Source organism: Struthio camelus, chromosome 4 (genome assembly GCF_040807025.1).
Source record: "Struthio camelus isolate bStrCam1 chromosome 4, bStrCam1.hap1, whole genome shotgun sequence".
In the NCBI taxonomy this organism is placed as follows: Eukaryota; Metazoa; Chordata; class Aves; order Struthioniformes; family Struthionidae; genus Struthio; species Struthio camelus.
In genome coordinates, this window is record NC_090945.1 from 38,770,630 (window position 1) to 38,787,847 (window position 17,218).

Genomic DNA, 17,218 nt, shown 5'->3' on the forward strand with positions numbered 1-17,218 from the left:
GGATCTAAACAAAACTCGATTGTTTTTTTCACGACAGCGATGTTTTGGTCACTTTGTGTCTGTGCATAGGAGAGTAATCTCGGAAATAGATACTCACTGAAGTAAGTGTGTTTTGGTGTGGTAGGAGTGCTCATATTTGTGGGGCTGACTTTTAAATGTTACTTGTCAGCGTTTCTGGTTTGTTTTTAGGATGTCTAATTGCTGTTAGTTTTTAAGTCACACTTTTACCTTTAAAACAGTAATCTGAACATGTCTGGACAAACCGTATTCTCAAAAAACTGCAAATTGCTGAGCGCAACACATACAGTGTAGGGATTTTGGCGTCAGCCTTCTCCCTTCTGCTCTCTTTGTTTAATCTTACCCAGTAGTTAGGAGCATAGGTGATTCTGATGGACAGGATTTCAAACCACGACTATCTAGATAGCCACCCTTTTGAATCCAGAAGTATCGCAGAGGGATCACGACAAGTCCAGTTCAGGACTAGACTTAGATTATGTAAATTTGGGGAAAATATTCAGACTTCATTGAGCACTATGAAACTGTCATGCTATATGTAATATGTACGTGAAAGTGTCTCTTTTCCTGTGCCGAAAACAAACTTTATAGATACTTCAGAAAAGTCTTAATTCAGATTTGTCTGAACACAGAAAAGTTAAGGCTGACAAACTGCAGTGAGGAATTATCTCAGGGAGTCTGCAAACAGTATGAGATGATAGATCTGAGTTGTATCAATTTCTTTATTCATCTTAATATCTTGACGCTTAATGCTGAGAGATAATGTTCATTTAACTGCTGGATTTTGTGGTTGTGCGTAGTTAGTTTTTTGGATTTTTTTTTTTTTTTTTGGTAAATGCACCCAGCTATTATCCTCCAGCTGTTGCATTGAGATTAATTTGAAAATGTGTTCATGTGTTCTGTACAGAGATGTATTTATAGTTGCAGAAACTTTGTACCAAAATCTAGATGGGGGGAGGGAGGTTCTTACTAATACAGTACTTATTCCCAAAGGAGAGACAACAGGAAAGAAAATGAAGGATTAGACAATCCTGGCTAATGGAGAGGCTTTAAAATGAGTTGAATCAGTTTTATTCAAAAATCTCCAAAATGCTGATTATTTACAACATGTTTTAATGGAGTTTCTGGTATTTTTTGTGGTAAAGTCTTTCTGTTCTTAGGAAAGCACACTAGAAAGGGTATTTAAACTAAAGAACTTTGTCAGTGCTCTCAGTTGATGAACTCTTAAGTAGCTATTTTTATAAATGCAATGATTCACTTAGCAAAGTGAATGTCTACAAATAATTTTATGCCCAGTCTAGATCCCACAAAGGTCAATAAGATACAGATCAAGCCTATAAAGAGAGGGTGTTTTTTCAGTCGTCCTTAGATCCAATATGTTCAGTTTGCAATTAAGAGGATGTTTGCTAGCTACCAACCATGAAATATGCACCTGGTATCTGAGAGACGAGCTGTGCTTTTTATGGTTTCTGCATCAATACCATTAACAAAAAGTGTGCAATTAGAAATTAGTCATTCTGTTGAAGTAAGAATAGTCTCTCCACCCACACTTATGTTAGCATTACAGGGTTAAATTGAGCTTTATTCGGAATGAACCAGACACTATTGCTATGTGTACATAGAAAAACAATGCATTTAAAAGCAGGCACCCCTTTTTGACACAGTCTCATCTTTCTTAGAATTGTGTATTTAATATATTAGTTTTCAGCTCCTGAAGATTTGGATGAGGATACCACTGGAAACAGACAATGTACGTTCTTATACATGACTCACAGCCTATCTGCTACTAAAAAAAAAAATCCTTGTCCCCCGCTCCCCTTCCTTTTCAATTCTTCTTTCTTCACTATAGAATACCAGAATGCAGAGAGATGTGTACCAGTAATATAAAAACACATTGACTCCACTAACTGCATCAAGCTAAGATTTTTGATGCTTGTCCCCCTTCCCTATACTGTTTTGGGGTGATTTGACATTCATTTGGAAGGTGACATTCATTTGGAAGGTGACATTCCTTTGGAAGGTCAAATTACATGTTCAAAAGCTACATTGAAAGATGTAGCATTAAAAGCTTTACCAAAGCTAAACATAACTTTATTCCTAATTTTTCTAAAAATACTAAAAGTGCTTCTATGCAATTATAGTTATACACACATAGTAACAGTAAACATAAATTTTAACTCTGTTAAGTGAAGTTGAAAAAGGAACAGGGTACTACTGAGTAGAATGACAAATGCATACTTGATCACTAATGCTCGAAGCTCCTCAGGTAACCATAGCTAAGCAAGAAGGCATTGAAAGTTTAATAACACTTCTGCGCCTTTCACCACTTCAACTTTTCTTTTTCTTCTGAAAATCAGGGAGGCTTGTTTGCAGCTCAGCTATTGAAAACCCTTGTTGTTCCTTCAGCAGAGCAACCAGTTGTAGAGTCTTGCTCATTGAAAGGTGATTACCAGTGTCAAAAGGCCTCCGTAGAGCTCAGTGAGTTTGGCCTAAGGTTTGTACTCCAGTTAAGAATGAACTGAGTTTCACTCTGCAGTGAAAAACTGTCTTGAATGTATAGGCCAAGCATACATGTGTTTTTATATGTCAAGCACATGCTGCAAGAATTTGCTTCACAAGAGAGCTTGAACTCATGCCAGCTTGATTTAAAATGAAGCTTCAATTTAGCAAGTTAAGCAAAAAAAAAAAATTTAAATCGTTTATCTTTTGTCAGTGGAGTTTTGTTTGGATACTCAGAAAAAAGGCGATTGTAAGATCAAGTCTTTAGCTAACATATGTAACACCCAGCTTATATAAATCAGCTACTCTGGCAAGTTGCCTTTTCTGGAAATTAAATTAGAAAGCTCATGAGGTTTGTTTCTTTTATGTTCTTTCTGTTTCTTTTGATTCTTATTTGCTCACATTGGAATGGCAGAAAAGATCTGTAAGGGGAGAGGCTAACAGGTGAAATATGTGGGAATAATTTTAGTGTCTAAGCTAGTAAATCTTCATGGCCAAAGTCATTGAGCTGCTTAGGAGGGGTAGATGGTTGATAGATTTTGTGCTGTAGAAAATGGCTACTCATACTACTACTTTTATGCTGTTCCTTGATTTAGAAATGGCTTGGCACCAATCCGTTTGGCCGTGCTTGAAAGCTGCAAAGAGAGCAGCAGATGGGAGAGCTCTGTAGATCATTTAAGAAACAAAAAAAGGCTTTTGTGGAGTGGTTACTTTGCTTCCCTCTCCCCGTGTTAGACCTGCTATGTTACTTTTGTATAGTAATGTTCATGCAGACAGTTTTGATAAACTTTAGGGTGATCTTCAAAGATTTTTTTCTTAATAGTGGTTTGTACGTTTTTATGGCTTCGTTTATGTAAAATGAGGTCAGGAAAGATATTGTGGGTTTTTAAATTGTTGTCTTCCTTTTTTGTGCTAAGTTGCAGGACTGTCAAATCTAGTCTTCCTTGTCCTTGTTTAAAAAAATGGGTTGGCAATCTCCTATGTTAGGAAATCTCCCATATGTTATGGGATGGTAGGGTACGTTTTCATTATTTGCTTATCTGGGTTAGGACTGTTATCAGTGCATGCTCTTAATATAGATACATTGTACTGTTCTGTTTAACCGCAGACATTTTGCAAGGCAAGTTGTACTAATAGAAGACTAATCTTGGCACTAGTGATGCATTTGAGAGTATTTCTAATGTTTTTTTTTTCCTCCCTCCTTGCTTCAACATCTGGTAAGCTCGTCTCACTAACAAGAGCAGGATATTAGACAAAAAAACTGGACTAGAGAAACAATTTGGAAATACTTAGAAGGACGTAGAAATTTTGTCTTTGCCAGTGTAACAGACCTTTGTAGATTGGGAGTAGTAGTATGTATTTTGTTTTATGACTGCATTCTGCATGATACCGTGGTAAGAAAAGTCAGGAAATACAATCTTGATGAAACTGATTCAATTGAACTGATTGAATCTTGATTCAATCTCAAACTACTTTATAATTTTACTCAAAGGATATTCATTAGTACTTCAGTACCAAAATGGCAGGTTGTATTGAAGGAGTCCCACTAGGTTCTGCTGTGGGTATGCATCTGCTCAGTAGTATTTTTATTAATGAGCTAGATAATAGAATAGAGGGCATGTTTTTGTTAAATTTGCAGATGACGTGAGACTAGGAGGGACTACATGAGCAAAGGATGATGTGAGGTTTTAAAATGAACCAATTGCAAAGACAGCCTGAAAAACATTCAAAAATACTCAGTAGTTACCAAGTCCAAGGACGTGGAATATTGTGTTACGCAAATGTCTGGAGCAAGTGGTTATGGGAGAGAGATGGGAGATAGTATTTTACAAGGTGAAAATAAGACATTTTTGTTGTGGAAAAAGGAAAACACTATACAGCAATGATGCGTGAAATAATCCCTCTGTTCACCTCGGCATTGGTAAGGCTTTAGCTGGAACATGGATCCAGTTTTGGACGTTGTGTTTCAAGATGTGCATGACCAACTGGAGAGAATTCAGAGCAGAACAAAAAGACGTATCAGAGGTCTCGCAACTACATTGTAGGAGAAAAGGTTTAAAAAATTAGGGCTCAGATTAAGATTGCTGATTGTGGATAATAGGATAATAGTCTCACGTATATAAAAGACTGCTAAAGAAAAGGAAAGGAATAACCTATTGTACACGCTCATGGGGAGCACCACAGTAAGTAATAGCTATGAATTGCAGAAAAAATAGAAAGTTAGATGAGGAAAAACCATTCTAATGATAGCAGTAATCAAACACTGAACTAGATTGCCTGGGAAGGTTATAAAAGCTCCAGCACTGGAAACCTTGAAAAAAAAGGCTACGGACAAACACCTCAGAAATGACATAAGTAAGGTCGGACATGTGTTGAGCGATGGATACAGATTAGACGACCTCCTGAGATGCTATCCAGACATTTCTCTGCAACTTCTGTGATACAGCAGGTGTGCAGCAGAACCACATCCTGAACGGGACAAAAAAATTGCTCTGGGTCGAGCCTGCTTGTTCGTTGCAGCTCGGCAGCACAGCGGTCTTGAAATGTTCCTTTAACTCTGCTGTGGGTGCAGAGTGCAGAGCTTTAGTAAAGGAGAGGGGGGAGTTGTCTGCTGAAAGGAGGAGGGGAAAAAAAGTTGTGAGGGAGCAGTGAATGAGAAAGTTGGTATGCTGTTTCCCTTATGTAAGCAGATTACTTCCCTCTGTTCTTTGGATAAGAATAGAAGTATTTAACTGAGATACAAGAGAAGGCTTTCAGGTGGAATACTTGAAAGGTAAATGGTCTTTTCCTGTGGGTTTGTGAACACAGTAACCTTAAGTACAAGCATATGCGTTCTGTGTGGAAGAATCTTTGGTAGTAGTTCTGACAAATTCTGTTGGGCGTTTTTCAAAGAGACGCTGCATGCGTCCTGATGAAATTCGACAGCGTGACCTTTTTCATATGGGACAGAGAGAGCTTTTGCTGATGAGACCTGACACTTTTTTTTTTAAACAGACTAACAAACACCATAGACCCTTTTGAAGCGTATTCCCAGAAATGTGGATCAGCTTATTGGTAGCTTTAGTATACACTGCTGTGTCTCGCTGTATGGGCAAGAGTGGCACCACTTTATGCATTTACTCAGGTTTATTTTCAAACACACATAGCATTTCTGTTTCAACCGCTACATATAATTTAATTCATTCATATGTTAAAATTTCTTGAGTGTTTTCCATCACAAATGGCTTATATCACGTTATGTTCTGTGCTTTTCAAAACTGTTGTAGATCTGTAGGTAAGACTCACGATAGCTTGACTGTTTTTTGTGGTAATTCCAAAACTTTGTTCAGAATCTAAATGTAAAAAGAGGTATTGCTTATCTCTTTGTTATTTAGAAATATATCAGTAGAAATAGTTCTACTGAATTTGCGGTGTCATTTAAAGGAGAGATCACTTTTATCTGTTGACTTGAGTTCAGGCACTATGAATTCTGAAGCGCTGTGATTTGTCGATTATGATTTGTTGATTCATATGATGCAGATAAGCGTTATGTGGTATACTGGGATATGGGGGGAAGAAAAGTGTATAATTTTGGTTTCATAGGAATTGACAGAAATCTGATGTGCTATCGCTGTTGTTAAACAAGAGCACTTTATTCTCTTTCTAAGAGGAAACTCCTCTTAGGAAGTATGAACGAAGGTGAAGATTGCATGTAGTGTTAAACAGCTTTTCAAACTGTTCTTGTGATGTTCGGAGTCAACCTATTGACAGTGTTGTAGACTGCTTAGGCTCAAGGACGCACAAATATGGGGTTTAGTGAAGCCCCTTGATCACGTCATTGCCATGAATAGTGTCTCTCTAATGGCAAGTTACAGTCTCCTGATCAGGGCCTCTAATGTCAGTTTGTGGATGGACATGTCAGTAGGAGCTGCTAAGCAGTTAGCTTTTGTACTCTGTGGACGACGAGCGTATAATTTCTACGTTCACCTACTACCCTGGTCTTTAGAGATGAGGTGTTTATTTGCATGAGACATTTTCATGAATAGGAAAGATTCGGGGAACTGTGCATCACAGGATAATCTACAGGTGCTTCTCCAGAAGAGGAAGAGAAATAACATAATATCTGTTCCAGTGAGATGAGAACAAGGTAAACAATGTTTCTGGAAAGTGAGGGCAGCCCGAGAGCAGGAGAATGGATAACTCTGTAGTCAGCACTGAATAGCAGGAGTCATAGGAGATTCAAGTTCATATACCATTCTTATTGCAGTTACTGTTTTTCATATTTATATACAACCTAAATAGATGCAGACTTACTACTGGAATTCAAATCCCGCTAATGCAATTAATTTACCCTGACCGGTTTTATGAGTGAGATTGGGAATCTTTGGGCTAATAATCCTCACGCGCCTATGAGGGCAGTTGCAGCTGTTCTCTGCGTTTCATTCAGAAGAATTGCAATTCACACTGTAAAATTACTCCCTCACCCACATGCTGAAGGCTGCAGTTGTATTTTGCAGGCATCTGCCAACAGTCCTCGAGGTTAATGGGTGACTGTATCCTTGAGAGGTGGCTAGTTCTCTCTGCAGTCATTCATCTTGCAAGTAGGAAATCCATTAAATTATTGTCTTGTGGCATTAGTCTGCTAGGTCACACTGGCACCAGCCTGTGCTAGTTTTGTAAATGGAGCTACTCTAGCTTTGTCACTATGTAGAAGAAGACATTAAGGTTCCTGGTCCTGGAAATTTTGTTTTAAATATAAAAACATTGCTTACAGTAATCTTGACAGGGGTCCTGAAAAAGGTAGGGCTGAAACTAGGAGAGGAGAGAAGGCTACAGCTCTTTCCTCAAATCCAAGTCTGTAGGTGGTTGTGACCTAGTTCTGGCTGCTGAGATTTTTCACTATAGCAGTTGGAGCTGGAATATCAGTTATCAGTTTTGAACGCTAGCTGGTGACTGCTTGCATAGCCATAGGATTTAAAAGCACTTTCTATGGCTTTATTTCCAGAAGGAACCAGAAAGCAGGTCTGGAAAATGCTTGCGAGGTGTTTTTGTTGTCGTCATTGTTGTCGTGATTGTTTTTCAGCCATAGAAGTATCAGAAATCTGTTAGAAAGAGTAATCTAATCTCCTGGAGCATATGTTAATGGGGCATGCAGTGGTCTCCCCCACCTGTGGAAATTTATGAGGTTTTAAAAGTTTGGGGCATTCCACTTTGGAGCATAAATAGGACCTTTAATGTTTTTCTTTTCTTTCTTTCTTTTTTTTTTTCTTCTCCTCTCCAGGGAAAAAGAGAGAGAGTCTGGGGGAAGGGCGAGAGCGAAAGAGGAGGTGGTAGTTCTGCGATATGCTGAAGGTGGTTTCAGGGTTTCCAGAATCACATTATAGCCAACGTGACCTGATAACGTTAAGATTCTGAGCCGATACAGATTGCCAGTTCAAATGTGCTCAAGAACATTGCTGTATTAACTTTTTTTGTGCTTCTAGACTTTACTCCTGATTAGATATTGTCCATCTGCTTTAGGAAGCTTTTTATCGCACCTCTTACAGCTATTCTAGGAGTCATTCTGCCACTTCGGTCTCCTGATCTGCTTCCTGATCCCTGCAGGCACTGTCACAGGGTGGTTGGCCTTTATTAAAGAACACATTTCCAGCCCTCTTTCACTTTCTCTTTAGACGTTTACTGCAGCTGGGCCTTCCTCTCTCTAACTTTGCTTCCATCTAAGGGTATTCAGGGGGTTGTCCCTGTGATAAGGGGACCCCTTAGGAAAATGCTTCAGTTCCCAGAAGCTAAGGCTGTTTGAGTTCCCTGCAGTTCTCTGCAGGCCCATGAGGTTAAAGGAAGAATAGTCTCCCATGAGGATGGGTCAAAACTAGCTCTTTGACCCTTAGGCTTTCAACGTTTGGGGCATATTTCCAGATGTGTTTTGCTAACATAGCAATCTAGCAACGCAAACTGTGCTGGTCCTGCACTGCTGCCGTTGCTTTGGTCCAGTTCAGGAGAGAAAATGTTAGCTTCCGTTCTCCTGCCTGGAGACTGCCAAGCGTGCCTGAGACTGGTCACCAAGGGTAGAGGTGTGTACCTCAGCCAGGTGAATGGCTTGCATCCTGCAGGCATAGCAGCTGGAAAGTCTGTTGATGTGTTATCACACAAATTGGCGAAGTGAATATGTGCTGTCCAAAACACATGGGTTATTCTGTTGCTTCCAGACAGCAAGTGTATATTTTGTCAGCATATGTTCAGATGTATAGATACAAAGTAGTGCATTGCTAAGACCTAATAGTGGCAAGGAGAGACCTGGCATGGCACACCTGGAAGGTATGTTGCCTCCTGTACCGCTCACCTCTTCTGCATGCTTGGCCCTTTTGCTGTCTTGCACAGCTTCTGTGCTGGAGCGCTCGTCCTGTGTTTAGGAGCTGCCCGAAATCAACATGTGATGGAGCAGCTGTGGTCAGCAGGAGTCACTCGAGGGTAATCAGCGTGACCCCGACCCAGCTCAGGACCAAATGAGTGTGGTGGTTTTGGCAACTAGCCAGTTGCCCTCAGTGCTGTCTCTGCAGTTTCTGTTTTGTGGAGTTCATACAGTTTGTGTCATGGTTGTTTTTTGGCATATCCATTTTTAAATCTCCTTAGTATTGTTTTCTTCGGGTTTTAAACTTTGTCTTTCAATGCAAGGGGTTGTTGTTTCCCCAACCTTGAGCCCACTGGCAGAGTAGTGGGGGGGATGTGTGCTTCCAGCTTGCAAAGGACTGAGGGGGCCACCTCTTTGACATTCAGCCAGACTGTTTGAATGTCACCTTCCCCACTGTAAAGTTCTGCCTCCACTTGTGATCCTTCCACGCTTCTACCATGACACTTTGCTGCCAGTTTGTGATCAGTCCCGGCTGGTGCATGGAAAGAATGACATTGTTAAAGTCTTTCTCCATTTTATATATATAACTTTCACTCTTAGGGGTTTTTTGTTTTTGTTATTTCTCTGCTATTTTAGTTATTGAAGGCTCTACCCGCTGTGGGATTTCCCCTTAGAGCTTCCTGCTCCTGCTGTCATGAGTTCATTTCTAGCCACAACTCTGCTCTAGGCAGCCACCACCATTCTAAACACTATGTTGCCCAACCTCTATCTATTGGTCACCTCAGCTTTTTCTTTGACAGAGGTAGAAGTCTCATTTTTAAGAATGCACCATCATATGTGTATATTTTAACATGCATAAGCAATGCTGGAAGGGTGGCAATGCACCATGCTGGCACTCTTTTTTTTTTTTTTTTTCAGTTCACTGTACAATATGGCCACGGTGCTTTACGCACAGGGCTGCATGCTGAAAGCTGCAGGAACTTAGAGCTGCTGTGTCACGCAGAAGTGCAGGGCGCAGCTGATCAGCTGCTTCCAGCAAAGCAGAGGTTTCTGCTGAGATCTGGCAGGTGCTGAGGAATAGGTTGGCTCACCCTGACCACGAGGATGTTGTCACCTTGCAGCTCCTGGATCCATGGAGTTTGAAGGCATCCTACTTTTTTTCCTCACTTCAAACTTCATTACTTGGAATCAAATACCACTTCCCCATTTTGCTGTAGAGTTTAAAAAACATGCTAAATGAAGTAGCATAGCTGACACATTTAAAATCTTGACCAGTAAAAACACTGACTCTGCAGACTTTCTTCGTATAGCATTGGGTAGAATGCTGTTTTAAATGCATTGGCCTCCAGTATGTTGTCAATGCTGCCATCCATGAACCTAAACAAATGGGGCTGGCGAGGAAAAGTCAGGAAAGGAAATAAGGAATAGCACTCTTAGGCTAGGGATAACTTGAATTTCTGGTGCGTGCAAACAAGCAAAAATCCTATCTTCTCACCCACTTTGCCCATCTTTCATAGGTATTTTCCTTATGGTATGTCCAGAACTTCTGCTTATCTTTAGAAACTTGTCTTTAGGCTGTCTGTAGAAACTGCACTGCTTTTAAAACAGTATTTTACTCTGATTTAAACATTTTTCACATCACTAACTGAAGCACTGAGGGTAGAATAATGAGCGCCTACCTTCCTGTGGGCTAGCCAGTGATTTTTCAAGTTAGTTAAATTTTGCCTGAAGTATACTCCTTATAACAATGGATATCTGATCACATATTCATTTCTCAGTACCCCTGGAGACAGAATTCATGCTGACCATTCAAATGAGTATTATCATGCAAGTAATAACAAGACTGGCTGGGAATAATTAAGGTATGTGTAGGTGTGAGAACCATAATGATTCTGATAAATTCCCACGTTAACAAGCGACCTGTTTGATTCAGTACTTAGTCTAATGGGAACGAGATCGTCCAGGAGGAATTTTCCTTGATGATATTTTGCCTCATAGAAACTGCATAAAAGCTATTTGTAGTAATGTTAATTTATAATTACATATTTAAATCTTGAGTAGGGGTGAGGGAGGGAAGCTGCGTTTAAAAACTAGGAGCATTATGTTGTCTTCAGTTCGTCACAGGAGTTCTCAAAGCCCAGGGAACCTTCCAAGGCTGTATGATGCCCTCTCGGATTTCTGTGATAGACCGTTGCTCTTGGTATTTTCCTTATCCGTACAGTCATACATACATATGTGATAGCCTACGTACATGCAGAGAGGATTATAAAATATTTTCCACCTCAGTTGCCTCTAGTTTCCTCAGGCCATATATCTAGTTCTGATCTTGGTACAGACAAGCCCCTAGGCAGACCAAACTAGGTTTATTTTATTTGAAAATGCACCTCAAAAACTTGCAGCTGTTCATATCTTTTATGTTCCTTTGCTTGTATTTTTCTTTAACTTAGCTTCATGCTTGATAGAACCTTAAAAGTGTAAAACAACAGGAGGATTTGGAAGCAGTAGAATTAACTTCCTTATATTCAGTGGGTCCCTAAAAATGACATCAATAAAAATGTAATCTCAATGCCTTGAAACTATTGTACAGTTTGACTCTGACTTATACTTACCTTCTTTTTTTTTTTCTGTTTTAGGCCAAACAAACAAAGTAGCCAAGGAGGCAGCCAACAGATGGACTGGTGTGTATGCATTTATGTTGCTTAACATAGCTGCAGATTAGAGCAATTTTAGTAAAAGACCTAGGATAAAGATATTATATTTTATTAGGACTTGATCTAGAATGACCTTCACCTTTCAGAGCATAAGGAAATATATTTTGAGTATAATTCATCATGATCCAAAACAAATGCGTTTTTGCAGTTCAATTACTGAACGTATTTCACATCACATAATGGACTTCCTCTTCTGATACAGCTTGCATACCATGTTGAAACATGCAGCTCGATTTTTTTGGTGGAGTTGAAATCTCTTGAGATGAGCAAAATTTTAATAGAAAGAGAACTGAGATGGTTTTGGTGAGTTTAGCACTGTCATAATTTAGAAAGTAATTCTCCTTTTCTGAATTTTGTTTCTGAAGAGTACAATGTTGTGTGGAATCTTACTGCTGCCAGCATATGAGGGATGCTAATATAAAGTAGCAAACCCATTCATCAGCTTTGACATGAGAGAGAAGTGCTACACAGTTTTTCAGAAGGTTACTGCAATAACATTTGCATGGAAATTCAGCTCAATTTTCTGTTGCTTAGCTTGCTATATTGCTATATATTTCCATTTTACAGAGCAAGGACTATGTATGTCCTTACTTTGTTTTTTTTAATTATTATTCATTTAGAATATTGTTTTTAATTTTTTTTGTTTAGAATTCATCTGCTGTTGATGGACTGCTCACTATCATCTGCTATGCCAAGTGCAGCAGGAGATTACAGTCATAGTTTTATTTTATATCCTCATTTGAATTGGGTTGTACACTGCTTATGAGGAAATGAAGTTATGTATTTAGAAAATCACTTCTGTGGGTACCATTGTCAAGCTTTCTACTGTTGATGACTGAGGCTGTTGTTGTCTTGAGAGAGGTGAGGGAACTATGCCTCTGTCTGCATAAGGTACTTTACTGTCTAACTGGAGAATTCGGTTATATGCTGTGGGATATTGTTTCTTTTGAAGAGACAATTTTAAAAACAAGTTCTGATGGTTAAAGAAAGAAAAGGGATTTCCAAGGTGTACAGGCACAGAGAACGCTTCCTGTCTCAAGCAGTGGTGTGATTTATGGGTTTAGCAATGAAGTAGTGAGTTTCAATCAACAGTGCAAAGAAAGACGATGTTACACTGAAGGGAGTGTATATGCTAAAATAATAGTAATGTGATGCCAAAAGAGAAATGCTAACCGAAATAAAGCTATTTAAATGAATTTTAATTTTTTTACTTCTTTCAAGCTAAGTATGTATTATCTGAACAAACATACACAGGACTGGAAAGGAATGTATGGTTAGTCTGAATCTGATTTTGCAGCTGAAGACAATCGCACAGTAGGTGTCTAGTTGAAAAAGGACCCATAAAATACTTATTATGCATATTCATGTGTTCCTCATCACCATATAACAGATTTACAGTGTAATTGTAGCTTTTAGTCTTGTTTTAGGAGAAGAACAAGAAAAGATCAAGGCAAAAAAGAAAATGTATTTATTTAGTACTGAGTAAAAGAATGTCAGTAATGTCATTAGCAAAAGCCTTGCTTTTTCTGTTTTAGATATATTTAATAATGATGTTCAGATACTTTCCAGCTACCTACTTTTTTCATGTATGTGGTGGTAGTGAAAATGGAAGAGTTTGGTTGTAGCCAGGATGATAATTCCTGCTTTCTTATTAAAAACTGAATGGTTTTTATTCTGTTTACAGATAACATCTTTTCAATAAAGTCCTGGGCCAAACGTAAATTTGGATTTGAAGAGAGCAGAATTGACAAAAGTTTTGGAATCCCAGAAGATTTTGATTACATTGATTAACGTTCAGCAGCTGATTGCTGACACAGTTGTACATAGTTTGTTAAGTATTGCTCAGCTGGCATTTATATGTATATCTGATTCTTCTCTAAACAACCTATCCCCTTTTAATTTTCAGTTTTTGTTAAAGTTAATAAAATTCTAAAAATACTTGTTGCACTTTCTTTTTACCATTTTTTCCTCCCTGTACACTCTGGACAGTAAATCGCTTGGTACTTGTGTGAGACAAGCTAGGCATGGACAGGGGTTATAGGGAATAATTACCCCTTTTTTTTCTTTTGCTAAACTGGAAGTAATATCAGTGAGAGCTAGGAGCTCCAAGGAATTATGTTTAAACAGGTTGAAGGCTTAGGAAATAACACTAGAAGATAGGCAAGAGAATAAAAGTTTTCCCTGATCAAGATAATGAAATACAGAAGTTGCGTAATCCATTGAGGGAGAACGCTGAGGCAGTATGGAGGTGAATAGAAAGGCCCAGGCTTGATTTCAGCTTGTTCTTTATTATGTTGCTAGAGCTGCTTGTGAGTTTGGAGACAAAACTTCTTGTTGTTGAAAAACGTAGTTCATCAGAGCTAAATCTTTTCCTGTAAGTGCAGCAGATGATGACAACATTCATGTTGAGAAAGCTTCTCTGGTTGAGATTGAAGCTGCATTGGAGAGAAGGCAAAGCAAACCATCCATCCAGCTGATCTGGAGTAGACTTTGGATGCTAGTTTGGGATAGGAGAGACCAAATTCCAATTGCTGTTCAAAATTGGGCCAATTTGGGCTATTTGGATTTAGGTACATTTTTCAAATTTAAATTAAGAATGCAGCCAACCAAAATAATAACAAATTTCAGAAAGTCTCACTTTTGTTTGGTGAAATTTCACAAGCACCTCACTTTCTGTGAACTTCTGCTTTCTAGCTCTGGTCGTTGCGTGGCCACAAAAAGGGGGATAGAGAGTATAGACTGGTCTTTGATCTCCCAAGTCTATGGACTGCAAGGCCACATCCCTGCTGTGCAACTCCAGAGTTAGGAGTTTGTCAGCAAGGATATAAGCTATACCTTTTGAAGACACTTGTACCTACTGCTAGATATATGTATCACCAAGAAGTGATCTGTCTGCCTTTCACATAACCAAATAAATAATACTGATTAGAGTATTGCTGAAAAGGTAACAACAAGCTAAAGATACCCTCAGAAATCTGCCTCCTGCAACCTTGCCAAATTAAAAATTTTTGAAGCAGTTCAGTATGTATTCCAAGGATTTCAGGTGTGCTTCTGGCTATTGTCTAGTCCCATGTCTGTGATGATGGCAAAGTTGTTGGGAAGATACTGAGTGGAAACTTTTCTTCTTATGGAAGTAGCAAGCTATCTGTTGCCTCAGGAAATGTATGTGATGCCTGGCACAAAGCAAAATGTCACTGTGCTTTCAATAACATTGCAATGGACACTTCTCCTTTTCCATGTTTGGAAAGATTTATTCCTAATATATTAAGTATTTAACATATTATCTGTTACTAACTGAACTGGTAGAAGATTAATTCATGTCTGTAGTACAGAGTTGAGTGCAGAGTTTCTTACTAGGCCTGGCTTTTGCCTCATAAGAGAGTGCCACCCATCAAAGCTAAAAAGTGATGGTGCCAAAGCAGAATATTGATACTCATGCAGTTTGCGTGGTTGTTCGTCTTGGATTTTGTCCTGTAAGGCAATCGAGAAAGAGCTTTTTATCTGTTCTTTGTGAAACATTGCTCTTAAGTGATTTTCTTGATTGGCTAAATGCCCCTGTTTTTCCGTGAATCTGTTCTGTACCACCTGACAGGTGTCAGAAGCTCTTAAGCACATCTGCCTTTGAAAGTACAGATCTGCCACACACAAGACGCTGATGACTCAAAAGCCTCGTTTGTCTTAAGGGATGTCGAGTGCATGAACTTGGTGGTGGTGCTTGCTTTCTATAATCATTTTCACACGGATGAACTTCTACCCTTATTGACCAAGTGGTCTCAAATAACTTACGCAGTCTATAGCCCTCAGTGCACAAAGACTTCCTCTGGTACCTGAAACAGCTGTCTTATATTGTAGGGGAAAAGGTCTTTTACTAATTGCTATGGTTTTGGCTGCCTTCCAAATTCAAGAGAGAAATGAAGATGACCAACTATTCAAGTTTAGTTGCAATACTTGTGGCTTCCTGTCCGTAGTGTGAAACCACTGTGGACTACAATAGAGTTACTAAATATTAGTATAATTATTAGTATAATTGGTACTATTATAGTAAATAACTATTAAGTATAATAATTACATAACTGTACTTGGGGTAGACTTGCTTAGAAATGTTACAGACAACCAGCACGAACAATACTTTTTAAATGTCAAACGCAGCTCTCATGCTTTGGTCACAAAACTTAAGCAGTTCAAGCGCAAGGAATTTCTAGCAATATATTTTGGAAGACCTTTGGTTTTGGTTCATTAGTACAGACTAGACCATAGACATGCAGTTGTACTCTTAAGTTCTGTCTTCTGATGTTGATTATTAAGCCTGGCAAGAGAATTTATCTCTGTCCGTAAAGATACAGTTTTGCAATAATTATAAATTTCTCCCCTAAGCAGAAGAAAGGCGCATTACTGTCGGAAAACTGATGCTTATTCCTCTAGTGGAATTGATTTATTTTACGTTACCTTTCTCATGTTTCTTTGTTTTTAGTATAGGTAACTTTCAAGAAGAAAAGCAAGTCCGATCCCTTCTGAGGCAAATGGGAACAATTTGTCCATCTTGAATATTCCAAGATACTTTCCAGCTGCTGCACCTGCTCATTTTTAGTTGTTTTTCTTAAAAATATACACGGCAGAATTCTCAATCCCATAGTATGGGACTGTGATTATACGATTTAGAGATGTGTATGTTCGCTCTCTTCTTTTAAGAGAAGCTGAGACTTTTGGTTTTTGCTGAATTGAAAGTTACAGGCAGTTAAAATGATTTTCCTTTTCCTGAGATGTTTTTGGCTATTAGCCTCTAATAAAAATGAGAAGTCAGTCCCACCCTGCGTCCCAGTTTGTTTCTTCAGAGTTTTCTTGAGAGAGGATCTCGGATATTTCTAGACAGTCTGATATAAGAAAGGTGTGTATGTGTGGTGGGGAGGAGGGTGGTTGAACGCTCACTTCTGCTGTCACCCTTGTGGTTATGTCACTGCTGTATTATGTGCAAGTCTTCCTCTTCCTCCCCCCCCCCCCCCCGTAAGTTTTTTTTGCCCATGTAAGGTAAATATTTTCAACTGTTATAGCAAAGTCAACAGGTCAGGCCCTTACTACAATTCGGGTTTAAAGTTAAGAAAATTAAGTGTAAAATATGAGAATCAAAGACGGGTTTTTTTAGCACAGTTTACAGACATCTGCAGCCAGTATCAGGCCCAGCTTTTCAAAATAATGTCACGACGAGTTTATCAACACAAAGGCAGGCTGAAAGGTTGGGTGAGCCTGCTGCCTGGGACTGATACTGGTAAGGCACTATGAAGCGAACCTAGACACAGGGTAAAATACGTGTTTGTACCTGCTCTGCTGAGACTGTTACTGGTTTTGCAAAAAGTAGTTCACTGACTATGAAATAATCTATTCTTCCTCAGCTTTTCTTTTACAATCATCCTCACGGTCTGTACAACATCACGCTTAAACTCTAGGACTCCTTTTGTGGTACTTGCACAGCATTAAAATGTTAAAATCAAAAGGGTTTGGGCACTGAGGTTAATTCAACTGCTAAACCTTTTGTTACCCCATCCGCTGAAATGTCATTACTTGTACTTCCCAGAGCTCGGGGCACAGTAACCTGCATGGTTTAGAAGGGAAAACTGAGGCACTGAAGCAACTGGCAGAGTGAGGCAGTGACTCGGTGGCAAAGCTGGAA

At 39.1% G+C, this 17,218-nt stretch overlaps 1 protein-coding gene across 3 annotated transcripts in view; it reads left to right on the forward strand.

The window, feature by feature from the left end:
- Positions 1-13,491, forward strand: part of MND1 (meiotic nuclear divisions 1) — a 38,121-nt gene extending 24,630 nt beyond the window's left edge. For 2 of the 3 annotated variants that reach the window (XM_068942339.1, XM_068942337.1), the window contains 2 exons: positions 11,476-11,520; positions 13,238-13,491. In XM_068942339.1, coding sequence (XP_068798440.1) covers positions 11,476-11,520; positions 13,238-13,344 — 152 coding nt within the window. In that variant the 3' untranslated portion in view covers positions 13,345-13,491. Of the gene's footprint in view, positions 1-10,620; positions 10,705-11,475; positions 11,521-13,237 lie in introns of all 3 variants that reach the window. The other variant, XM_068942338.1, reaches the window with a different exon arrangement.
- Positions 13,492-17,218: the final 3,727 nt, after the last annotated feature.